This window comes from Ornithorhynchus anatinus, chromosome 10, assembly GCF_004115215.2.
Source record: "Ornithorhynchus anatinus isolate Pmale09 chromosome 10, mOrnAna1.pri.v4, whole genome shotgun sequence".
Classification (NCBI taxonomy): domain Eukaryota; kingdom Metazoa; phylum Chordata; class Mammalia; order Monotremata; family Ornithorhynchidae; genus Ornithorhynchus; species Ornithorhynchus anatinus.
In genome coordinates this window covers 10,580,108-10,605,370 of record NC_041737.1, presented here as the reverse complement: position 1 = coordinate 10,605,370, position 25,263 = coordinate 10,580,108, and the positions used below count along the sequence as shown (strand labels likewise).

The following is a 25,263-nucleotide window of genomic DNA, read 5'->3' as shown; positions in this document are numbered from 1 at the left end:
TTTCCCCTACTTGTAATTTATCCCCACTAGACTGTAAACTTCTTGTGGGCAAAGAACAACTCCACTGTAGTTCCCCCAGTACTCAGTACAGTGTTCTGCAACCAATAAGCACTTATTAATTACCATTTATTGTTTAGCACAAGGAATTGCTCTTAATATGCATTCAATAAGTACTTCTACCATTATTATCACTGCCACCATCACCACCTAAAGACAGTGTATTTTCGAGAGCTAATGAAGGGAGTCAGAATCCTCTAGAATTCAAAGGTCTTGGGGGACCTAGGAAAAAATTATCTTGAGAATGATGGGCGCTGACTTACAGTAACACTTTGGGGTCATGGAAAAGTGGTTTGAGATCTTTCAAGATAGACTAATTAGAAATGGGAAGCAGCATGGTCTAGTGGACAGAGCACAGACCTTGGAGTCAGAAGAACCTGGGTTCTAATGGCTCCGCCACTTGTCTGCTGCATGACCTTGGGCAAGTCACTTAAGTTCTCTGTGCCTCAGTTACCTCATCTGCAAAATGGGGATTAAGACTGTGAGACCTATGTGGGACAGGGACTGTGTCCAACCCGATTACCTGATATCTACCCCAGAGTTTAGAACAGTGCCTGGCACATAGTAAACGCTTAGCAGCCCATTGGAGGCAGGGAACATATCTGTCAATGCTGTTGTATTGTCCTCTCCCATGTGCTTAGTACACTGCTCTTCACACAGTACGTTTTCAATAAATACTTTTGACTGATTAACAAACACCACTATAAAAAGGCCTCGTCTTACCCCTCTCCTCTTCTCCCTTTCTACTCAGTGGCAGGAAATCCTCAGGAGCAGTAATTGGCAACAGTGGGCATCCTAGGCCGCCACGTTGCCCTAGAGAAGCAGTTAGTGCTTGAATCATCTCTCAAGCATGTTGGTTTTGTTTCTAAGCTGTAATTATAATTGTGGTATTTATTAAACGAAAGCAGGCTAGAACATCTATTCTTTTGAAATGTGGTGTTGGAGAAGGCTTTTGCGAATACCATGGATGGCCCGAGAAACAAATGGAATTTGGAGCAAATTAAACCACAGTGGTCTTTGGAAGGCCAAATGACTCGACTTAGATTAGCATATTTTGAACACATATTCAGGAGGACTAATTATTGGGAGAAGACACTAATGCTAGGAAAAGGGCAGGGAAAACATGGAAGAGGCAGACCGGCAGCTAGATGGATAGAGACCATAACAGTGGTAATGGAAGAACCGTTAGAAAGGTTGCGGATTATGGCAGAGGACAGGACGTTCTGGAAAAAGTATATCTATGGAGTCGCTATGAATTGGAAATGACTTAATGGCACTTATAATGATAATAATAATAAGCACTAGGGTAGATACAAGATAATCAGATCGGACACAGTCCCTGTTCCACACAACCTCAAGGGGCAACAGGAATTTCATCTGCTGAGAAGCAGCATGGGCTAGTGGAAAGATCACAGGCCTGTGATGTCCCCATCTAGGCTGTAAACTCACTGTGGGCCAGGAATGTGTCTGCCAACTCTGTTGTATTGTGCTCTACCAAGTGCTTAGTACAGTGCTGTGCACATAGTAAGCACTCAGTAAATGCCACTGTTTGATTGCCTGGCTGGGAATCAGAGGACTTGCATTCTAATCAGCTCTATCCCTCATCTGCTGCGGATCTTTGGGCAAATCACTTTGCTTCACTCTTTGGGCAAATCACTTCACTTCTCAGGGCCTCAGTTACCTCATCTGTAAAATGGAGATTAAGACTGTGAACCCTGTGTGGGATATGGACCATGTCCAACCTGATTAGTTAGTATCTACCCCAGCACTCCTTGCCTGACACATAGTGAGCGCTTGACAAATACCATAAAAAAGGTCGATAATTACAAATGAGGAACCTGAGGTGCAGAGAAGGTAGGTGATTTTCCCCAAATCACAAAGCAGGCAGGTGACCTTGCTGGGATTAGAACCTGGGTCATCTGCTCCCTGGCCAGGGCTCTCTCCGCTAGGCCACACTGCTTCTCAGGAAGTGTTCTGTCTCCATCCATCACTGTGACGATGGCAGTAGGTGGAGCCAAATTATCCCTTGGGGTTCAGGGTGACTGTGGCGAGCCAGAGCAAGTATGCTGACTCTCTCCCCTGTGATCCAGGAGTGAAGAAAAGGAAGCAGTGGGAGCGTCAAACAGCAGGTTGAAATACAACGGAGTGTCTACCCCTAAAGACCGGTCCACAGAGGCGGGGCCCGGAGGGGACCGAGAGCAGCCGGATATTAATGAAAAGAAGGTAGGTTGGTTGTGTCATCCCTCCCCTGGACCCTGTAGTTGCTCTGGGACCTGGGGTCACAGGCCTGGGAAAGACCTCGGAGGCAGGCGATACCCAGTGGAAGGCACCAGGCCCCAGCAGGGGGTGAGGGAGGAAGGGAGGAGAGCTGAATCCCACCCTTAAACCTTCCCATTGTCCCCTCTGAGGACCCTGCTTCCTCACGTTCTCTCAGGTCTGGAACAAATTGACATTAGCGGACTAGCTTGTCCAGGAGCCAGCACTCAGGCCTCGAGACCTGGCTTCAAAGCTCCCCATCACCTTGCCCCGTTCTACCTCACCTCCATTTTCTCTCTTTCTACTGCCCACCCCGTACATTCCGCTCCTCTGCCGCTCACCTCCTCACTGTCCCCTGTTCACACCTATCCCTCTGTCAACCCCTGGACCGCGTCCTCCCGCTGTCCTGTAATGCCCTCCCTCCTCACCTCTGCCAAACTAACTCTCTTCCCCCCTTCAAAGCCCTATTGAGAGCTCACCTCCTCCAAGAGACCTTCCCAGACTGAGCCCCCCTTTCCCTCTGCTTCCCCTCCGCTGCTCCCCTCTCCACCCTTTGCTCCTCCCCCTTCCCCTCCCCTCAGCACTGTGCTCATTTGTATATATTATTTATTACCCTATTTATTTTGTTAATGAGGTGTACATCTCCTTGATTCTATTTATCTTGATGATGATGTCTTGTTTTTGTTTTGTTCAGTTTTGCTTTGCTGTATGTCTCCCCAGTTTAGACTGTCAGCCCGTTGTTGGACAGGGATTGTCTCTATCTGTTGCCGAATTGTACATTCCAAGCGCTAAGTACAGTGCTCTGCACATATTCATACATTCATTCAATAGTATTTATTGAGCGCTTACTATGTGCAGAGCATTGTACTAAGCACTCAATAAATACGATTGAATGAATGAATGAATGAATGAATGAATGAATGAATGAATGAAAGACCTGGAGAGAAAACTCATGGTCGGTTTAGCATAGTAGAATATCACTCTCCCCCTCTAGATTCTAAGGTTGTTGTGGGCAGGGAATGTGTCTGTTATGTTGTATTGTACAATATTGTATACTGTATACTGTAGGGAAGCAGCATGGCCTAGTGGATAGAGCACGCGCCTGGGAATTGGAAGGACTTGGGTTCTAATGCCGGCTTCACCACTTGTCTGCTGTTTGACCTTGGACAAGTCTGAGCCTCATTTACCTCATCTGTAAAATGGGGATCAAGACTGTGAGCCCCGTGTGGGACAGGGACTGTGTCCAACTTGATTACCTTATATCTACCCCAGCGCTTAGAACAGTGCCTGGCAAATAGTAAGCGCTTAACAAATACCACAATTATTATTATTAACTCTCCTAACAGTAAGCACTCAATAAATACCACTGATTGATTGATTCCAGGAACACAGGCTTGGCAGAGGGGAGGACAGCAGGGCTTATATCTCCCAGGAGGTCAGGTCCAGTCCTGCCTCTCCACCACTGCCCTTTCAGAATGAGGCGGCCCTGAAGCTGAGGTCCTGGGTCTGGCTGGGAACGAGAAGGCAGAGGTCGCTCGGCCCAGCCCTCGGGGTTCTCAGCCTGCATCCCAGTGCCGGGGTGAGCCCATCCCGTCAGGTCATAATAATAATAATAATTGTGTTATTTGTTAAGCACTTACTATGTTCCAGGCACTGTACTAAGCACTGGGGTGGATAGAAGCAAATCAGGTTGGACATAGTCCCTGTCCCATGAGGGGCTCGCAGTCTCAATTCCCATTTTACAGATGAGGTAACTGAGGCACAGAGAAATGAAGAGACTTGCCCATGGGCATACAGCAGACAAGTGGTGGAGCCAGGATTAAAAATGGGGATGGAGACTGGGAGCTCTATGTGGGACAGGGACCGTGTCCAACATGATTTGCTCGTATCCACCCCAGTGCTTAGTACGGTATCTGCCACATAGTAAGAGCTTAACAAATACCATTATTATTATTATTATTACCTTCTGACTCCCAGGCCCGTACTGTGTCCACTAGACATGCTGCTTCCCCCAGGGTGTGGAATCCGGCCAGGTCAAGGTGGGCAGTCCAGGAAAGTCCTAGGAGATCGCTGTTGGGGGGGGGGGGGGTGAGTGGAGGGGGTCCAGCAGCAGCAGAGGCTCCTGCCTCCCTCCACCCTCCACTGCACCGTAACACCCTGCCCACTCACCCACCCCCCTCCAAGGCTGGCAGCTAAGCAGGGTGAAGACCGACCCAACCCACATGGGGCTTGGGTTAATTTTATCCTTTTTTAGCACTCACATCATCGTGCCCCAGTTCGTTTGGAGCCTCGAGCAGGAAGTTCCTAAACTGGGCACCAGGAGGAGGAAAAGAAGGATGGAAAGGAGAAGGGGGGCAGTGAGAGGGGAAGATCAATTCATCAACCAGTGGTATTTATTGAGCCCTTACTGTATGTACAGCACAGTACTAAATGCTCAGGGGAGTACAATAAAGTAGAAGGAAGAAACAGCATGGTTTAGTGGGTAGAGCACGGGCCTGGTAGTCAGGTTCGGTTCTAATCCCAGCTCTGCCACCTTTCTGCTGTGTGACCTTGAGCAAGTCACTTCACTTCTCTGTGTCTCAGTTACTCCATCTGTAAAATGGGAATTAAGACTTTGAGCCACATGTGGGACAGGGATTGTGTCCACAATGATTAGCTTGTATTCATTCAATCATTCATTCAATCGCATGGATTGAGTGCTTACTTTGTGCAGAGCACTACACTAAACACTTGGGAGAGTACAATGGAACAATATCACAGACTCATTCCCTACTTTCAAAGAGTTTACAGTCTAGGGGGGAGACAGACATCAATGCAAATAAATAAATTACAGATATGTACATAAGTACCTCTCCCATTGCTTAGAACAGTGTCTAGCACAAAATAAGTGCAAAACAAAAAAAAATCTCTTAACTGTAAACTTGTTGGTAGGGAATGTGCCTACGAATTTTGTTCTATTGTACTCTCCCAAGTGCTTTAGTACACAGTACACAGTAAGCATTCAGTTATTACAATTGATTGACTGATTGGTAATTCATTCCCTTAAGGAATTACAGTCTGGGTGGGGAAAGGAGGAGAGGAGTTGGTCTACTGTGTGACCTTGGGCAAGTTGCTTTACTTCACTGTGCCTCAATTCCCTCATCTGTAAAATGGAGATAAAGACTGTGAGCCCCACGTGGGACAACCTAATTACCTTGTATGTACCCCAGCACTTAGAACAGTGCTAGGCACATAGTGAGCTCTTAACAAATACTATAATTATATAATATATATACTTGTATATCTTGCATATATATGTGTATATATATATATCGTATTTATATCTTGTGTGCATATATATACATATTATATATGTACTATAATTAACCAGACCAGGGAGTTTTAGGGGACTTGGGGAACCTCTGATTCTGGGCAGTCACACCCCTCCCCTCCTGGGACTCCGCGCAAACCCTAAACTGGTGGGCACCACCTCCCCGGGAATGACAGACAAGATGTTGGCCTGAGTCAGGGGTCAGGGGTCGCACCCAGGGATCCCCTTCATCTCCAGCCTCAGGGCCCTGAGTCTGCAAGCAGGATGGAGCAGAAAACTGGGCGGAAAGGTCACATTTGCAAGGGAATAGATAGTAGAAGGCGATTAGGCGGCGGCGATGGGATTAACTCAGCCCCTGGAATAGGGGTGGGGGAAGGGGTTGTGAGAGAGGCCCTGGCCTCTCTCTGCCTGGGCACTGGGCCTGCGGGGCAGAAGGACTGGAGGGCTCCTGGATCAAGGTCAAGACCCCCTCCCCCCACCCCCACCCCCACCCCCCCCCCCCCCCCCCCCGCCCTGATACCTGGGGACCAAGATCATCTTGGCCAGGGGCATCTTCTGAGTTTGTTGGTCTGGGCCAGCTTCCGAAGGAGAGGGATCTGCATGGCCCAGGAATTCCCTGGCTTCCATTCCCCCTCCCTTTCTCACTCTTGGATGGAGGAGAGAAAGAAAGAAAGGTGGGAGAGGGAAGAAAAAGTTGCAACTAAAATCCTGCCCCCACCTTCTTCCTCCTCCTCCTCCCCTTCACCCTTCTTCTCCTCTTCCTCCTCTTCCTCTTTCTCCTCCTTTTCCTCCTTCTTCTCCTCCTCCTCCTCCATAATTACTAGATAATCAAGTCGTACCCAGGCAATGTCCCACATAGGGTTTGCAATCTAAGTAGGAGGAAAAACCGAGAAATAATAACAATAATGGTATTTGTTACGTGCTGCTAAGCACTGGGTTAGATTTAAGATAATCAGATCCCACCTGGAGCTCACAGTCTAAGTAAAAAGGAAAACTGGTATTGAATCCCCATTTTGTAGAGGAGGGAACAGAGGCGCAGAGAAGTGAAGTGCCTTACCTAAGGTTCCACAACAAATAGAAGCCAGAATTAGAACCCAGGTCTCCTGCCTCCCAGACCCCATGTCTTTTCCACTAGGCCCTGCCCTCCCTGACCTTAACTGTGGCCCTTGTCTTTCCCGCTGCCCAGGTGGAGCTTATCAGGAGCCTGACCCTCAAGCTGGAGAGGCTGAAGGAGGAGAAGGAGAGTCTGCTGGCGGACCTCAGGCTCAACGGCACGCTGGGAGAGGAGGTGGAGGCCTGGGTCGATGGGCTCTGCAAGCCCAACGAGATGGACAAGTACAGGATGTTCGTCGGGGACCTGGACAAGGTGGTCAGCCTGCTCCTCTCCCTGTCGGGGCGGCTGGCCAGGGTGGAGAATGCCCTGAGCGGGCTGGGCCCCGACGCCAGCAGCGAAGAGCGGGTAGGTGTGGCTCACGGCTCCCTCCCAGGTGCCAAGAGGGGCCTCCGGGGTCCAGGCCTCCTTCTCCCAGAACGGGATGGGGTTGGGGATGAGGGCAAAGTCCAAGTCTCAATGTCTTAGCTCCCTGCTTCACCTGGGGTCTGACTTAGTGCTTAGAACACTGCTTGGCATATAGTAAGCGCTTAATAATTATATTACTTGTTAAGCACTTACTATGTGACAAGCACTAAGCACTGGGGTACATACATCTGCACATTTCCTTCAGAAATTGGCAGAACCAGCAAGGGCAGAGAGGGGGGCCAAAGGGCGGTTTGGGTTGGAGACCCGGAGCTATGGGTGTGTGTGAATGCGGGGCCGCCCACCATTGCGGATTTATCATTTTTGCCAAACAACCACTGGCCGATGTGATCCTGTTCTCCCGGATAGTGTCTGCAGGGTTAGGGGGCAGATGGGTGAATCTGCCTTAGCTGCCTCCAGGCAGTGGGCAAGGAGGCCAAATGTTTAGGGAGACTAAGACTCCATCACCTCCTGGAGCCCTGAGGCCCGGCATCGGAGGCGGGGGTTGGGCCTGGGTCCTGAGCCGGGGCTGGGGTCAGGGTGGGGGTAGGGGCAGGGGCGAGGAAAAGGGCCAGAGTTCCAAGCTGGCACTGCCCAGACCCAGCCTATCCCCTGACCTGCGGTTCTGCCTCGCAGAATGCTCTGAAGGAGAAGAGGAGGCTGCTGGCAGGCCAGCACCAGGACGCCTGCGAGCTGAAGGAGAACCTGGACCGGCGAGCGGGCATCGTCCTGGACATAGTGGCCCATCACCTCACAGATGAGCAACTGAGCGACTACCGCCACTTCGTGTTGATGAAGTCGGCCCTGCTCATTGAGCAGCGTGCCCTGGATGACCGGATCCAGCTGGGGCAGGAGCAGCTCAAGTGTCTGCTGGACAGCCTGCCCCCAGCAGTCCGGGCCACCTTGCCAGACACGGGGCTACCAGCTGTTCACGGGAGCCCCCCGCAGTGACCTCCCGTCCGAGGGACCCCCTCCTCCCCCCAGCCTGGGCCTCGACTTCATCCAAGCCCGTTCCAGGCTCCGTGTGTCTCGGACGGAGGGTCAGTCTTTCTGAAAGAGAGAGCAGACCCCACCCAGGGAGACCTCCCCTGAGTCCTTTGCCTAGAGTGGACACCGTTGCAGGGTGGATCTTGTTGAGGGCGGGGAGCGCTGGGGGGGTCTGTCGAGTGGTTGGTCGATTCTGGGCCAGTGCCACCTCCACAGCTGCCCCGGTGCCCGCCATGCCCCCTGACCCAGCAGGGTGCCAGCGCTTAGCGGTGAAGGAGGATTTGCAAGATGAAACCTGAAAACACCCCAAAATGAATAAAACCCTTGAATCTTGTTGCTATTTATATTTTTAAAAATTTTTTAAGGCGGTCAGTGTGTCTCTGTCGGCTAGCTCGCTGTTAGCACTGCTGCAATGCGTGATGAAGATGACGATGATGGTGGTATTAAGAGCTTACTGTGTATCAAGCACTGTTCTAAGCCCTGGGGTAGATATGAGGTTGGAATCAGTCCCTGCCCCACATGGGGCTCACATTGAGCAAAGCCACATTTTCCAGATGAGGGAACTGAGACCCAGAGAAGTGAAGTGATTTGACCAAGGTCTCACAGAAGACAAATGGAGTCGGATTAGAACCCAGGTCCTTCTGACTCTCAGGCCCGTGCTCTATCCACTAGGGCATGCTGCTTCTCCCCATGCTGCTGTCCTCAGTGAAAGAGGAAGGCCCACGGTGGCGGTCCTCAGCCCGAGGCCTTTATTCTTCCCTCTTAAATCTAGTACCAAGCAAGTTCTCCCTGCGACCGTCTGGGTCTCTGTGTCAATCTTCATCTGTCCGTGTTGGTCCGTGGCTAAGGAACACCACCATCGATAGATCAAAAATATTAATTGAGCTCTTACAGTGGGCAGAGCACTGTACTAAGTGCTTAGTAGAGGATATTAGAGTTAGTTGACATGCTTTCTGCCCTCTAGGAGCCAGAGAGACCGAGATTAAGATAAAGTATAGGTACTTATGTGCAAGGGGAAAGGGGAGGGTGTGAGTACCCATCTGTTTAGGAGATTCATTGATATTCATGTGCTTAGTGAAGCAATGTGACCTAATAGAGCACAAGCCTGGAAGTCAGAGGACCTGGGTTCTAATCCTGACTCTGCCAGTTATCTATGTGACCTTAAGCAAGTCACTTAACTTCTCTGTGCCTCAGTTTCCTCTACTGTAAAATGGGGATTCAACACCTGTTCTCTAGAGGGACTGTGTCCAATCTGATTACCTTGTATCTACCACCTGTTCTCTAAAGAGACTGTGTCCAACCTGATTACCTTATATCTATCCTAGTGCTTGACAAATAGTAAGCACTAAACAAATACCATCACAAAAATAAACAATACAGAAATGTGAGATGGCAGTAGGGGGAAAAATAGGGTGGAGAGATAAAATATTAATCATGGAAGGCCTCGTGGAGGAGATATAATTTCAAAAGAGCCTTGAAGATGGGGGAGAGCAGTGATCTGCTGGACTCTAAGGGAGGAGGAAGTTCCAGGCAGGAGGGAGGATGTGAATAAGGGCTCGATGGTGAGAGAGATGAGAAGGAGGTCCAGTGGCATTAGGAGTGAAGTATGCATGCTGGGTTGTGGGGGCGAGGAACAAGGAAGCAGGAAAAGCCATTTGAGGGCCTTAAAGTCAATGGTGAGGAGTCTCTATTTGATGTGGAGATGCATGGGCAGGCATGGGAGGTTTTTGAGGAGTGGGAAGGTGTGCAAAATGAGATTTTAGAAAAATGATGCGGGCAGCAGAGTGAAGTAGAGCGGACTGCAGAGTGGAGAGGCTGGAGGCAGGGATGCCAGCCAGCGTTTCGGTAAGTTTCTTGTACTGTGGCTTTGCTCAATAAATACCACCGAGTGGGATGGGGACCTTGGAGCTGGGACCTGGGGGCAGGGAAGGTAGGGAATCGGAAGATGGACGCGCTCTGGCACTTGTCTGCTGTGTGACCTTGGGCCCATCGTTTCTCTGTGTCTCAGTTCCCTCATCTGGAAAATGGGGATTAAGACTGTGAGCCCTATATGGGACAAGAACAGTATCCAACCCAATTACCTTGCATCTACCCCAGAGCTTAGTACAGTGCCCTGCACTTAGTGAGCACTTAAAAAATACCACAATTATTATTATAATTCCAGCTGTGCTCAGGAGAGGAGTGGTATCCACTGAGCCCAGAATCCCTGCCACCCTCAGACTCAGTTTACCGGGCTCCCTCACCAGGAATACACCAACTGTCCTCTCTGAAATCCCCAACCTTCCATCCAGAGCTGCAGGGGAGTCAAGAGGGAGGTGTTTGCAGTCAGTCTGCCCCCCCGGACCTTAAAAAGCCCCCCATCTGCAGGGTAACCCACGGGTCACCAGGATCCACTGACACCGGGGGCTTCCCCACCACCACCGGCTGGCCAAAAGTGGTGCAGGGAGGGGAGGGATTGATTCTGGGAGTGGGAGGCGATAATAATAATAATGGTACTTGTTAAGCGCTCACAGTGTTCCAGGCACCGTTCTAAGCAAATACAAATTAATCAGGTTGGACAGAGTTCCTGTCCCAAAGGGGGCTCACGTTCTTCATCCCCATTTTACAGATGAGGTAACTGAGGCCCAGCAAAGTGAAATGACTCGCCCAAGGTCACGCAGCAGACATGTGGCAGAGCCGGGATGGCGGTAGGTCAGGTGAGACCGGTAACGGACGCAGCAGCGACAGCCGGTGCCCCGGTCTCCTTCCCTCCTAGCAGGGAAGGCGCTCTGCGGACTCTCGAGGGCCGGTACACGGCATGACGTGACGCTATTCCCTCTGCACGCCTTGCTTCCCAGCACCGCCCAGCCTCCGGGATCACCTCCGCTGGGCCCGCCGGCCGGTCCTGCCTGTTTGCCAGGTCACACCCAGGCGGGTAAACACTCCAGCTGGGCACCTGGGGAGGAGTCAGGGCTCACAGCTGCCCATCTGTTGGCTCAGTTGGGAGAATCAGGTCCTCACTAACGCAGCACGGTGGCAGCGTCCCCACACCAACACTGGGCTCTGACAAAGCCAGACCTAGGGGACGGACCAAATAACGGAAACCAGAGAACAGGAGCAGAGAGGCAGTGTGGTCTAGTGGATAGATCGATAATAATAATTGTGGTATTTGTTAAGTGCTTACTATGTGTCAGCACTGTACTAAGCACTGGCGTGGATTCAAGCAAATTAGGTTGGATACAGTCCCTGTCCCATGAGAGGTTCACAATTTCAATGCCTAGGAGCCGGAAGGAGCTGGGTTCTAATTCTGTGTCTGCCACTTGTCTGCTCAGTGACCCTGGGCAAGTCACTTCTTTGTGCCTCAGTTACCTCATCTGTAAAATGGGGATTAAGACTTTGAGTCCAGTTTGAGACAGGGACTGTGCCCAACCTAACTTGCTTGTATCCACTCTAGTGCTTAGTACAGTGCAGGACACATAGCAAGCGCTTAGCAAATACCATTATTTTAGAGTAGCAGCGTGGCTTAGTGGAAAAAGCATGGGCTTGGGAGTCAAAGGACATGGGTTCTAATCCCAGATCTGCCACTTGTCTGCTATGTGACTTTGGGCAAGCCACTTCACTTCTCTGTGCCTCAGTTACCTCATCTGTAAAATAGGGGTTAAGACTGTGAGTCCCATGTGGGACAACCTGATCACCCCAGCTTTCAGAATAGTGTTTAGCACATAGTACGCGCTTAACAAATACCATAATTATTATTATTACCTCAACAGCAAAATGGGAATTAAGACTGTGGGCCCCGTGGTACATGGACTGTGCCTGTGTATAATAATAATAATAATTGTGGGTTTTAAGTGCTTTCTATGTGCTATGTCCACTGTTCTAAACACTGGAAGAGATACAAGGAAATCAGGTTGGATACAGTCCCTGTTCCACATGGGGTTCACAATCTTAATCCCCACTTTACAGATGAGGTAACTGAGGCACACGCACATAGTAAGTGCTTAACAAATACCATTAAAAAAAAAATTGAGCTGGATAAGCTTGCTTGGACTGTGGTTGGGAAACCACGGGGCAGAGCTAAAGCCACTGTGGAAGTGACTCACAAACAGAACCAGAGTCCAACTAGTCAAGGACAAAAACAGTCCTGCACTCAAGAGGGAGTTTAGCATGAAAGCCGAGTGGCCTAGTAGGAAACTCGCAGGACGAGGAGTCCTCAAGACTGTAAATTCATTATGGGCAGGGAACCTGTCTGCTAAATCTGTTTTACTGTACTCTCTTAAACACTTAGAACAGTGCTCTGCATACAGTAAGTGAAAAATAAATACCATTGATTGATCCGGATTCAATCGATCATATTTTTTGAGTACCAGACTGTACTAAGTACTTGGGAGCCTACAATACATCAGAATTAGCAGACAGGTTCTCTGCCCACAACTAGCTTACAGCCTACAAGGTGGGGAGTCCAAATGTCAGCCCACAGCTTGGCTGTGTGAGACACTTCTCTGTACTTCCGTTCTCTCATCTGTAAAAATGGGCCTGTTCTCCCTCCCCCATAGATTGTGAGCAACCTGATTGTGTTATATCTACCCTAGTGCTTAGCGCAGGGCTTGGCACAAAGAAAGTGCCAAATAGATACTACAATTAATCACTTTCTCGTTGCTTTGGGTCCCTGAGGTACTGCTGAGAGGTTTACCTTCTCCAAAGAGGGTGGGAGGAGTTGAGTCACCACCAGGGAAACTGTCTCACACGGGAATGACCTAGTGAATCAGTCGTTTTTATTGAGCACTTACTGTGTGCAGGGCACTGTACTAAGCACTTGGGAAAGTACAATATAACAGAATTGGTAGACATGTTACCTGCCCTCAGGGAATTTACAGTCTAGAGGAAGTGAAACAAAAAGAAACATTCTCCTTCTCCGAGCTTGGGTCTGTCTCTCTTTCACAGGAGTTCATTTGCCTGGTTGGCAGAGTAGTGATGAGTCAGTAGGTCCTGTGAGCTCCGGCTGAGGGGGATGGAAACACCCAATCTGGTGATTTTGAGGAGAGGCCCAGGGGTCCTCCAGCCCCACCCCGGCCATACGCTCTGGCTGGAGGTCAGTTAATGAAAAACGTAAATTAAATCAATGACTTCATCACCTCTCCCAAGCACACGCCCTGCTGACCTTTAGCAATCCCTCCCGGGTGGACTCTGCCCCATGGATCAGTTGGTCCCAGGGCTCAGTGAGGGAGTGGACAGCAGATGGACCTCGCCGGGGCGGGGGCCTGGGCCAGAGTACAGATCTGTTGGCCCAGCTGCTTCCCCACCCTCCCCCATCCACGACACCAGGCTCATGAGTCCGTCAGCAATGCTGGGACAGGTGTTGTGCGCAGGGATTGTCTCTATTTGTTGCTGAATTGTACTTCTCCAGCACTTAGTACAGGGTTCCGCACACAGTAAGCGCTCAATAAATATGATTGAATGAATGAGCTCTGGCTACCTCCCACATCCACAGAGGTTTATTTTGTTTGTTTTAATGGTATGTTATGCGCTTACTATGTGCCAGGCCCTGAACTAAGCACTGGGGTAGATACAAGATAATCAGGGTGGACACAGTCCCCTGTCCCACAGGGGGCTCACGGTCTCTATCTCCATTTTGCAGATGAGAGTACTGAGGTACGGAGAAGTAAAGTGGTGTGCCCAAGGCCACAAAGCAGACAAGTTATGGAGCTGGATTGGAAGCCATGTCCTCTGACACCCAGGCCTGTGTTTTAGAGGTCAAGGCAAGATCCAAGCACTTCCTCTGGGTTTAGGCCTCAGCGGTTCCTTTGCTGACCTACTCAGCCTTCACTCCTTTTACCCCCTAAACCCCAACACTGGGGCTCAGTCCTGGCCCAGCATTTCTGACCCTCTCGTACTTCTCTGAGGCAGAAGAAGGGCTGGGAAATGTCATATTGGCAGCGTTTCCCAGGGCACTAACCCTGGCACCTTTATCACACTCCTGTAGGGAATTTTGTTCTTTCTCGCTGCTCCCAGGCCTCCTTCTCTGCCTCCTAGCTTGGGAACAATCATCCAGTGACCCATCAGGCATCACCGTCGTAAACCAGGTTTATGGGGAACCGCCCTCCCCACACCCCATTTCATTCTTAAAGCTGTCCATGCCCAAGAGTAGCCTGGATTAATAATAATGGTATTTGTTAAGCTCTGACCACGCGCCAAGCACTGATCTAAGCACTGGGATAAATACAAGGTTAACAGGTTGTCCCCCGAGGGGCTCACAGTCTTAATCTCCATTTTAGAGATGAGGTAACTGAGGCACAGAGAAGTTTGAGTGGCTTGCCCAAAGTCACACAGCAGGTGACGGAGCCGGGATTAGAACCCACGTCCTCTGACTCCCAAGCCCGTGCTCTCTCCCACTAAGCCTCGCTGACCCAGGGCTGGGAAACCCTCTGTCTCCGCCCCCATTTCAGCTCCAACTCTGTGGCGGCTTTAGCCGCCATGAGGCTGGTGGGCTCCCAACAAAAAGCCCCGTCTTCCAGAATCTGGCTAGGAGCCGGGAAAAGGCTACAGGGTCCAGGGGCTTTGCCCTCCGGCTGGTCAGGAGGGAAAACTGGGGAAAGTAGAGGTGGGGCCCCTGACTAAGCCAGGCCCGTGGTCAACAAGAATACCCCAAGGGGTTGGGGCGGGGGCTGCATTTTCTGCCTGCAGGACATCATTAGAAGCAGCCTCATGACAAAGGGCAGCATGGCCTGGTGAACAGAGGACGGTACTGGGACTCAGAAAGACCTAGGGTCTAATCCCCATTCCACCTGTCAGCCATGCAGACACAGTCTTAATCCCCATTTTACAGATAAGGTAACTAAGGCACAGAGAAGTGAAGTGACTTTCCAAGGTCACGTGAGACAAGTCGCAGAACAGGGATTAGAACCCGGTTCCTTCTTATTTCCAGGTGCGTGCTCTATCCACTAAGCCATCCTGCTTCTCATAACAATAATAATAATAATAATAATGGGTTTTGGACAGCGCTTACTATGAGCCAAGCACTGTTCTAAATGCTGGGGTAGAGACAAGGTAGATTGGACACAGTCCCTGTCCCACACGGGACTCACGGTCTTAATCCCCATTTCTCAGATGAGGTAACAGACACAAAGATGTTAAGTGACTTGCCCAAGCAGACAAGTGGTGGAACGGGGATCAGAACTCATATCCTACTCATGTCCTCTGTCTCCCAAGCCTGTGTTGTTGCCACTAGGCCACGCTGCTTCTTACCATCTTCTCATGTTGACATTTGCTGCTTTGAATGTTATCAGTGATACCTGGGGCATTGAAGCAAATCTCAGGCAAGAATGTGGGGGTGATAGCCAGGATAGGACTATTTTGGTAGGTGACAGAGCCTCAGGGAAGTCAAGGAAGGGGGGATGGTGGGAAAGGCCTTCCCCAGAAACCAGCAGTTCAAAAGAGGTTTGTCACTCCTAAGCAGAACTCTCTCCCTAAAGTTCTTTTAATGGTATCTGTTAAGCACTTACTCTGTGCTAAGCACAGGATGGACACAGTCCTTGCCCCACATGGGGTTCACAGTTTTAATCCCCATTTTACAGATGAGGTAACTGAGGCATGGAGCAGTAAGTAACATGCCCAAGGTCACACAACAGACAAAGGGTGGAGCCGGAATTAGAACCCAGGTCCTCTGACTTTCAGGCCCGTGCCACTAGGCCATGCCACTTCTCTGCTTGGAGTGCAGAAATCAGAAAAGGCTAAGGATCGTTACAGAGAATGCTATGTGCTGAATTGAGAGGAGCCTAAATGGGAATTTCTTTCCTAAGAACAAACTCGGTTCATCCATACTTGCTACACTTTTTAACCACAATATATTGATGCACTTTGGGGATGGATGAACTCTAATAATAAAAATTGTGGTTTTTAAGTGCATACTATGTGTCAAGGACCACACTGAGCACCTGCTAAACACAGTATAATCAGATCAGAAACAGTCCCTGCCCTACACTAGGCTCACAGTCAAAGGGAATAATAATAATAATAATGTTGGTATTTGTTAAGCGCTTACTATGTGCAGAGCACTGTTCTAAGTGCTGGGATAGATACAGGGTAATCAACTTCTCCCACGTGAGGCTCACAGTTAATCCCCATTTGACAGATGAGGTAACTGAGGCACAGAGAAGTTAAGTGACTCGCCCACAGTCACACAGCTGACAAGTGGCAGAGCTGGGAGTCAAACCCATGACCTCTGACTCCAAAGCCCAGGCTCTCCACTGAGCCACAGGAGAACGGATACTGAATCCCCATTTTACATATGAGGAAACTGAGGGATGGGGAAGTGAAGTGACTTGCCCAGGATCACATAATAATAATAGTATGTGCCAAGCACTGTTCTAAGCGCTGGATATCAGGCAAGGGTTCTCCTGACTCCCAGCTTCGTGCTCTTTCAACTGGGCCTCTCTGCTTCTCAATAAATGAAGTTTCTGGCCCTTTTGCATGGCTCAGTCAATCCATGGTGTTTATTCAGTGCTTACTATGTGCGGAGCACTATAATAAGCACTCGGGAGAGCACGATACAACACCGTTGGTAGACGGTAGACTCTTTCCCTGCTTACAGTTTAGAGGGGGAGGCAGTAAAATAAAATATAGATATGTGCATAAGTAAGGGTTCTAATCCCGGCTCCCCCACTTGTCTGTTGTGTGGCTTTGGGCAAGTCAATTCACTTCTCTGGACCTCAGTTACCTCATCAGTATAATGGGGATTGAAACCGTAAGTCCCGCGTTGGACAGGGACTATGTTTGACCAGATTTGCATATATCCACCCCAGCGCTTAGTACAGTCCCTGGCACATAGTAAGTGCTCAACAAATAACAAAATTATTATAAGTGTTGTGTGGCAACTATCAAGTTCTTAAAGGTTAAAGATCCAAGTGCAGAGGCGGCACAGAAGGGAAAGGGAGTAGAGGACGAAATAAGGACTTAATCAGTAAAGGTCTCGTGGAGATGTGATTTTAAATAAGGCTTTGAAGGTAAAGCATGGTGCTTTGTCAGATACGAAGGGGGAGGGAGCTGCAGACCAGACGGAGGACATGGGCGAGGGGTCGGCAGTGAGCTAGATGGGTTCGAGGTACAGAGAGTACCTTCATATTTTTGCTGCTTCTTGGCTGAGACACATTTCAAAGGAGTCTCTAGCTGTCCACATGGCTGCGGCAACATGCAGGTTAAGTCAGAAGCCTGGGCAAGTGTCCAGCAGGTATGAATCGCTTTTGTTTGGCCGGGGGTGGGGAGGTCCACGAACCCCTCGCCTGCGATCGATGGTGAGCAACTCGATCAGCCACCCTCCCCTAGACCCCAGACAGAGATCTTCCGCTGCCATAGAGGGAGGGAGGAGAAGAGGGGACGGGCGAGACCACCGACTCTACCACCTGGAGGCACCCAACCCCAGGTCACCGGAGAAACGAGGAAGGTTACAAAGCAGAGAAGGGGCCACCTTTACCCTGCAAGCCTATGCAGATCATACCCGGGAGCAGAAACAAGCATGCAGGAGAACCCACTTAGCTGGTTTGGGACGCTCCCGGGAGAGGCGGCGCCGGCGGGCCACCGACGAGCGGCCAATCGCTGCCTCGGAAAGCCCACTGGACAGCCCACCCCCCGTCTCGTGCACCAAACCGTTGACCCGGACACGAGCCAGCCGAACGCCGCTCCCCAGGCTACTGCAAGCCACGACCAAGCGGCATGAATTCAAGAGTAGGTTTTATTAGGTCAAACGGGGAAACCTTCCTATGTAAAATGATATCGTCTTCCCCCTCACAAGGAATGACTTTAGCTTATTACCCCAAAGCTTTCACTCTGGGCCAGCCCTGAGTGGTTTGGGAGATTGGCCATTATTCCAATAATGATTCCAATAATAATATTCCAATTATTCCAGCCGGCCCTAAGCGTAGTGCAACGAGAGCAGAGTTAGCAGCTCAGGAGCACATCTCCGTTGATTCTGACAATAGCAGGGGGCAGGGACCAGGCTGAATTTCTCTCCACTCCCTGGAAGGAAAATCAGGACTTCTCCCTCTTCATGTACCAGAGGCCCCTGGTCCTGGGACCTTCCCCTCTGACCTGTGACCCAGCCAGGGGTTTGCAAACCGGACAAGGAACCGGGCACCTGTGGGTAAGGACTCGGGGGTCTGCCTTTAATGCTGGGGCCAGGCGGGTTCTGACAGGGTGTTAGGCCCGCATCCACAGAGGAGAAGCCATGCCCCAAGTATCTCTCCGTTAAGGAGTGCCGTGGTCCCTCACCTGCCCGACCGGGCCTCAGGTGCCCACGGAGAGGCGACGGCTCTCTCTGCGGGTCAGACCACGGCCCGGGACTGAGGTTGGGAACCGGCCCCGGCCGGCCCGGACAAGCGGGGCGGACTCTGAAATGACCGCCCTGCAGTCCTCACAAGGTGATCCCAACCGGTGGCCGATTCTAGTGCCGCAAAAGGGTGCTGAACCCCTGCCTCTTGCCCGCGGCCTAGGCGGGGGCGAGCTCCCCAGCTCCCCACTGAGACTTCCAGCTTCTGCGCATCTTCTGGAGCTCTCAGATCTTCCTCGAGGCAGGCGCCCCACCACGGAACCCACTCTCTCCCCTCAGCACCAGCCCGTCAGTCGCTGACATCGTCCTCCTCCTCCCGGCGGGCCGCCCTCCGCTTGCCCTGCTGGCCTTTGAACAAGGCGGCCAGGGAGGGCTTCCGCGACCGACTCCGGGACCCGTCCCGGCTCCGGGCCGCGTCCCGGCTCCGGGCCCGGGCCCTCCTGGACGGCGAGGGGCTGCGGGTGGCGGCCGGGAGGGGGACGGTGGGGAAGATGGGCTTCCCCCGGGGGGCGCCCAGCAGCTGCCAGATGTCGCCCGTCGTGCTGTTGCTGTCCAGGTACTGCCAAGGCCTCCGGCCGCTGACGTCGCGCAGGTCCACCCGGCAGCCCAGCTGGCGCACGAGCAGCTTCATGGCCGGCCAGCGTCCGTGCATGGCGGCCAGGTGCAGCGGTGTGTAGCCACAGCCCGAGCGGGCGTTCACGTCCAGGACCAGGCCCGCCTCGCCGGCCCCGTGGACCAGGCCCCGGAGAGCAAGTCTGTCCCCGTGCTTGGCGGCCCAGTGCAGGGCCGTGTAGCCGGTCACGAAGTCCCTGCGCAGCGCCAGCCGCGGGTCCTCTCGCAGGAGGGCCAGCACCCGGGCCCAGGCGCCGCTGGCCAGTCGCACCGTCCACTCGTGCTCCCGGACGTCCAGGGGGACCAGGGACCCCTCCCGAGGGACCGGTTTCGGTTCGGCCGGGGGCTCCGCTCGGGTGGGCTTGGCCCTCACGGTCCGGAGAGGGGTCTGGGGCGAGAGGGAGCGAGGAGAGGGTCCAAGGTGGCTGGGGCCCGCCTCGGGAGGGGGCGAGAGGGCGAGGCCCGGCCCAGCTTCCTCCTCCCGGTCGCTGCTGCTGCTCTCTTCGCTGCAGGTGCTCACCTGCTCCACGAAGTCGCCCAGGTCCTGCAAATCCAGCTGGCAGCGGATGCTCCTGAAAATGGGCGGAGGTCCTGGGGCCAGGGACGGGGCAGGGGCTGGACCCAGGGAAGGGTCGGGGCACGGGGAGGTGACCGTGGGAAGCCGGGCCACCCAATCCCTCGTGCGCTCCTGCGGGACGGCTGGAGGCAGAGGAAAGGGCCCACCGCTCCCAGGGGACACCAGAGATGGGGGCGGGTGCCGGACCCCGGGGGGCTGCGGGAGACCTCCAGGGCGACCCCCGGCCGTCCCCCGCTCCCTGGGACCCTCGCCCTCGACCCCGAAGTCCCCTTCCCCCAGCAGGCCCCGGTAGCGCCTTCGCAGGACGACGAATTTGGTGCCATTGGGACCGGGGCGCACGGAGGCCAGCTGGTTGACCCAGGCCTTGAACTGCTCCCGACGCCGGTGGGTGAGGTGGGGGGGCGCCCCGGGGTCCCGCAGGAACCCCTTGAAATGACCCAGGAGGGCGGCGTTGGTCACTCGGCCCCCGGCCTCGCAGAGAAAGTCCAGCAGGGCCTCTTGGCTCAGGTCCTTCGCCATCGCCCTCGACGCTCACTCCGTCCCAAAGCGTCCGGACTCCGTGGCGGGGACCTTGCCTCTCTCGTACTTTCCAAGCGCTCAGTACAGTGCTCCGCTCACGGTAAACTGTCCGAGAAGGACGATCCAACGAATGAATGAATGAATCCAGCCAAGCCTCCACCCAGGAGGCGGGACCGCTCCGCCCCTGTGCGTCACGCTCGCCAGGTAAGGGCCGGAGCAGGTCCCCTCCCCTCCTCCCCTTCCCCTCCCCCTTTTCGGCCCCAGAGGTTATCTGTCTTTATTTCTTGCTGAATCCTACTTTTCAAGCGCTCGGTACAGTGCTCTGCTCGCAGGAATTGCTCCATAAATACGACTGAATGTTAAAATCATCCGCATGGACAGGGCAGGTCTTGTATAAAGAAGCGATATAGTTGCGTAGCTTTGGTCTTGTGTATATACGTACGGATCTGTAATTCTTTTTATTTATATTAAGGCCTGTTTTACTTGTTTTGATGTGTATATATCTATAATTCTATTTACTTAGATATGATGCCTGTTTACCTGTTTTGATGTCCATGGCTCAGTGGAAAGAGCCCGGGCTTGGGAGTCAGAGATCATGGGTTCGAATTCCGGCTCTGCCGCTTGTCAGCTGGGTGACTGTGGGCAAGTCACTTAACTTCTCTGTGCCTCAGTTACCTCATCTGTAAAAAGGGGATGAAGACTGTGAGCCCCACGTGGGGCAACCTGATCACCTTGTATCCCCCAGTGCTTAGAACGGTGCTCTGCACATAGTAAGCGCTTAACAAATACGAACATTATCATTATGTGGAGAAGCAGTGTGGCTCAGTGGAAAGAGCATGGGCTCATGAGTTCGAATCCCAGCTCTGCCACTTGTCGGCTGTGTGACTGTGGGCGAGTCACTTAACTTCTCTGTGCCTCAGTTCCCTCATCTGTAAAATGGGGATGAAGACTGTGAGCCCCACGTGGGACAACCTGATTCCCCTATGTCTACCCCAGCGCTTAGAACAGTGCTCGGCACATAGTAAGCGCTTAACAAATACCAACATTATCATTATGTGGAGAAGCAGCGTGGCTCAGTGGAAAGGGCATGGGCTTTGGAGTCAGGGCTCATGAGTTCGAATCCCAGCTCTGCCACTTGTCGGCTGTGTGACTGTGGGCGAGTCACTTCACTTCTCTGCGCCTCAGTTCCCTCATCTGTAAAATGGGGATTAAGACTGTGAGCCCCACGTGGGACGACCTGATTCCCCTATGTCTACCCCAGCGCTTAGAACGGTGCTCGGCACATAGTAAGCACTTAACAAATACCAACATTATTATTATTATTATGTATGTCTCCCTCCTTCTAGACTGTGAGCCTGTTGGAATCATACTTTCCAAGCGCTTAGTACAGTGCTCTGTACACAGTAAGAGCTCAGTAAATACGATTGAATGAATGAATGAGGTGGGGAGGGAGGGGCTTATTCTGCCTCTCCTCCCCCGGTTGAGGTCCCTGCAGGTCTCCCTGTGTGACCCCCTCCACTCCCCTACAGACTCTGCTCCAACTAGGACCATCAAAGGCAGAACTGGAGCTGGAGAGGGGGAGTTTAGGGGCCCAAGGCCAAGTGTGGGCTAGGAACTAGGAATAGTAATAGTAATAATGCTATTTGTTAAGAGCTTACTCTGTGCCAAGCCCTGTTCTGACCCCTGATATAAGCTAATCAGGTTGTCCCACGTGGGGCTCACATTCTTCATCCCCATTTAAGGGGAAGGAGGTGGGGAGTTGAAGCATGGGGAAAGGGCTGAGACCAGGGGGGGTCCGGTGCAGCGGTGGGGGGAGGTGAGGGGGTGTGAACTCAGGGGTCTCTGGGAGCTACACCAGGGAAACTTCTTAATAATAATTATGGTATTTGTTAAGCACTTACTGTGTGCCAAGCACTGTTCTGAGCCCTATTGTAGATGCAAGCTAATCAGGTTGTCCCACGTGGGGCTCACAGTTTTCATCCCCATTTTACAGATGAGGTAACTGAGGCCCAGAGAAGTTAAGCGGCTTGCTCAAGGTCACACAGCAGGCAAATAGCAGAGTCAGAATTAGAACCCATGTCCTCTGACTCCCAAGCCCGTGCTCTTTCCACTGAGTCACGCTGCTTTAGGCTAGTGCTAGCCATCTCCACACTCTCTCTCAGTGGGTCTCCCCACCCCAACCTGCTCCCTACAAGGAATCCCAGCCTCGCTCCGACCCAGGTTGGACTCACGGACAGATCTTGGACCTCAGAGTCCAGTTGCCTCCCCTCCCCGCCATGAACTCCTCTCCTTTCCTGCCCCCGCCCCCGGGCAGCTTCTGGCGACCAGCCCACATATTTGGCCAAATATTTCCCACTTGTCCCATAGTCAAGCAGGCTGCTCTGATCCTCCCCACCCCAACCTTCCCCTTTCCTGGCAGTTATTGTTGTATTGTGCTTTTCCAAGCTCTTAGTACAGTGCTCTGCACATACTCAGTGCTCAACAGAGACAGCTGACTGGCTGACAGTCCCTGCCGTCAAGGACTTTACAATTTAGCAGGTTACAGACATTAAGATAAAGTACAAAGAGGGAAAGCAGCAGAGCAATTTTTTTTCAGATGGTATTTGTTAAGCGTTCACTATGTGTCCACAACTGTTCTAAGCGCTGGGGTGGATACAAGTTAATCAGGAGGAACACAGTCCCTGTCCCACATTCATTCATTCAATAGTATTTATTGAGTGTTTACTATGTGCAGAGCACTGTACTAAGCACTTGGAATGTCCAATATGGCAACAGATAGAGGCAATCCTCGCCCAGTGACAGGCTCACAGTCTTAATCCCCACATGGACCTCACAGTCTTAATCCCTATTTTACAGATGAGGGAACTGAGGCACAGAAAAGTTAAATGACTTGCCCAAGGTCACACAGCAAGCAGGAAGCAGATCAGGGATTAGAACAGACTCCCAAACCTCCGCTTTTTCCGTGAGGCCATGTTGCTTCCCTAACAATGCCAAGGATCATTCCAAGGCTACAGCCTTGCGAGACATGGAGAATACTCTCGCTGTCTACCGTTTTGAGCATGTCTCGGGGAGGGCAGGGTTTGAATGGGAAGCGAGTGATAAAAGCACAGTTGGAGAGGCCCAAAGTTTATGGGGGTGGAATGATGGGGCTCCCAGGGTTCCTCCTCTTTCCTAATCGTCCTCCAGTGGACTGAACCTCCAAAACTGCCCCACCAATGCCACAGTCCCAATCCCAATCCGAGACCCACCAACTCTGCTTTCATTTTTGAGCATTTCCTCCCTGTGCCAACCACTGTACTAAGCCCTGGGGTAGAGACAAGTTGGGAAGCAGTGTGACCTAGTTGAAAGAACACAGGCCTGGGAGTCAGAGCAACTGAGTTTTAAACTTGACTCAGAGACTTTTCTGCTGTGTGACCTGGGGTGAATCATATAACGTCTCTGTGCCTCAGTTACTTCATCTGTAAAATGGGAATTTAAATCCTCCTCCCTCCAATGTAGACTTTGAGTCCCATGTGGGACAGGGCCTGTGTCCAACCTGATTATCTAATTTCTACCCTAGCGTTCAGTGCAGTGCTTTAGCACACAGTAAGTGCTTAACAAACCTCAGGCCTGAGAGTCTGAAGGACCTGGGTTCTAATCCTAGCTCTGCCACTTGTCTGCTTTATGACCTTAGGCACTTCACTTAACTTCTCTGTGTCTCATTTACCTCACCTGTAAAATGGGGATTAAGACTTGGAGCCCTATGCGGGACCTGATTATCTTGTATCTACCTCACCACTTAATACAGCGATTGCCACATAGAAAGCACTTAGGAAATACCACAGTTATTATTAATTTTATAAGGGTTTTGAGTCACTGCACCTATCAATTTTGTTTCTCCCAAGCTCTTAGTACAGTGCCTGGCACAGATTTTTAAAATAATTTAAAAAAAATTTAAAATGAAGCAAAATAGATCAGACAATGGGCTTAATGGAAAGAGCCCGGGCTTGGGAGTCAGAGGTCATGGGTTCTAATCCCAGCTCCGCCACTTGTCAGCTGTGTGACTTTGAGCAAGTCACATGACTTCTCTGTGCCTCAGTTCCTCATCTGTAAAATGGGAATTAAGACCATGAGCCCCACCTGGGATAACCTGATAAGCTTGTATTTCCCCCAGTGCTTAGAACGGTGCTTGGCACATAGTAAGTGCTTAAGAAATACCATCATCATCATTATTATTATTATTATTATTATGCACATTATTCTGCCCATAGTAGGCAATCAGTAATTATCACTGGTGGACTGACCCAGTGGAGTTCCACACCACCTACCCTCGATCTGATCAGTCTGTCTCCTCGCTCATCACACAGGGCCTGCCCTCAGATCAGGCCTCAGAAAACCAGAATCCCCCAAAACTATGGAAACCAGAATGGAGTCCAGATAATCAATTGTATTCAGTGAACGCTTACTCTGTGCAGAGCACCAAATCGAGCGCTTGGGAGAGTAAACTATAACAATTCTTAGTAGGTGCAGCGACTCAAAACCTTGGTCAATAATAATAATTGTGGTATTTGCAAAGTGTTACTGTACTAAGCGCTGGGGTAGATACAAGATAATTAGGTCCCACATGGGGCTCACAGTCTAAGTAGGTGAGAGAACAGGTATTGAATCCCCATTTTGCTGATGGAGGAACCGAGGCACAGAGAAGTGAAGTGAGTTGCTCAAGGTCGCACAGCAGGTAGGTGGTGGAGCCGGGATTAGAACCCAGGTCCATGCTCTTTTCACTAGGCCACGCTACTTGGTCTTTGGTGACAACCTGCTTTCAGAAAAGTAATTGCAGGAATGATTATTAGCCGGTTTATTGCAGAATCCTTGAGATCTTCTGAAGTGGTTTCCGGTGATTATAACAACAAAGTGAACCGTAGCTGCTTCTGTCTCGGGAAACTGTTACTTTCACAGAGGCCCCTGAACTGGCACTCACAGTAGCCTTGTCTCCTCCCAGTCTGGAACATCTAAGGGAACCAAGTTACTAAATTTCCAAATGAGAAACACTCCGGCAGGAGCCTGCCAAACCCCTCATAGTTTTGATCCTCCGCTCTCTAAAACTGGTGACAATATGGCACTTCCTATCTCACCATCTTCCTTTATCATAA

General features: G+C 51.4%; 2 protein-coding genes across 4 annotated transcripts in view; one reads left to right on the top strand and one right to left on the bottom strand.

Moving 5' to 3' along the window:
• SHROOM3 (shroom family member 3) overlaps positions 1-8,470 on the top strand; it is a 122,963-nt gene extending 114,493 nt beyond the window's left edge. For all 3 annotated transcript variants that reach the window (XM_029073885.1, XM_029073886.2, XM_029073888.2), the window contains 3 exons: positions 2,148-2,280; positions 6,810-7,082; positions 7,776-8,470. In XM_029073885.1, the coding sequence (XP_028929718.1) occupies positions 2,148-2,280; positions 6,810-7,082; positions 7,776-8,090 (721 nt within the window). In that variant the 3' untranslated portion in view covers positions 8,091-8,470. The remainder of the gene's footprint in view (positions 1-2,147; positions 2,281-6,809; positions 7,083-7,775) is intronic.
• A 9,344-nt stretch (positions 8,471-17,814) lies between these two features.
• SOWAHB (sosondowah ankyrin repeat domain family member B) lies at positions 17,815-20,230 on the bottom strand. Its single transcript, XM_029073716.2, has one exon. It carries the CDS (start codon positions 20,132-20,134, stop codon positions 18,716-18,718), a length of 1,419 nt encoding a protein of 472 aa, XP_028929549.1. The 5' UTR covers positions 20,135-20,230; the 3' UTR covers positions 17,815-18,715.
• Positions 20,231-25,263: the final 5,033 nt, after the last annotated feature.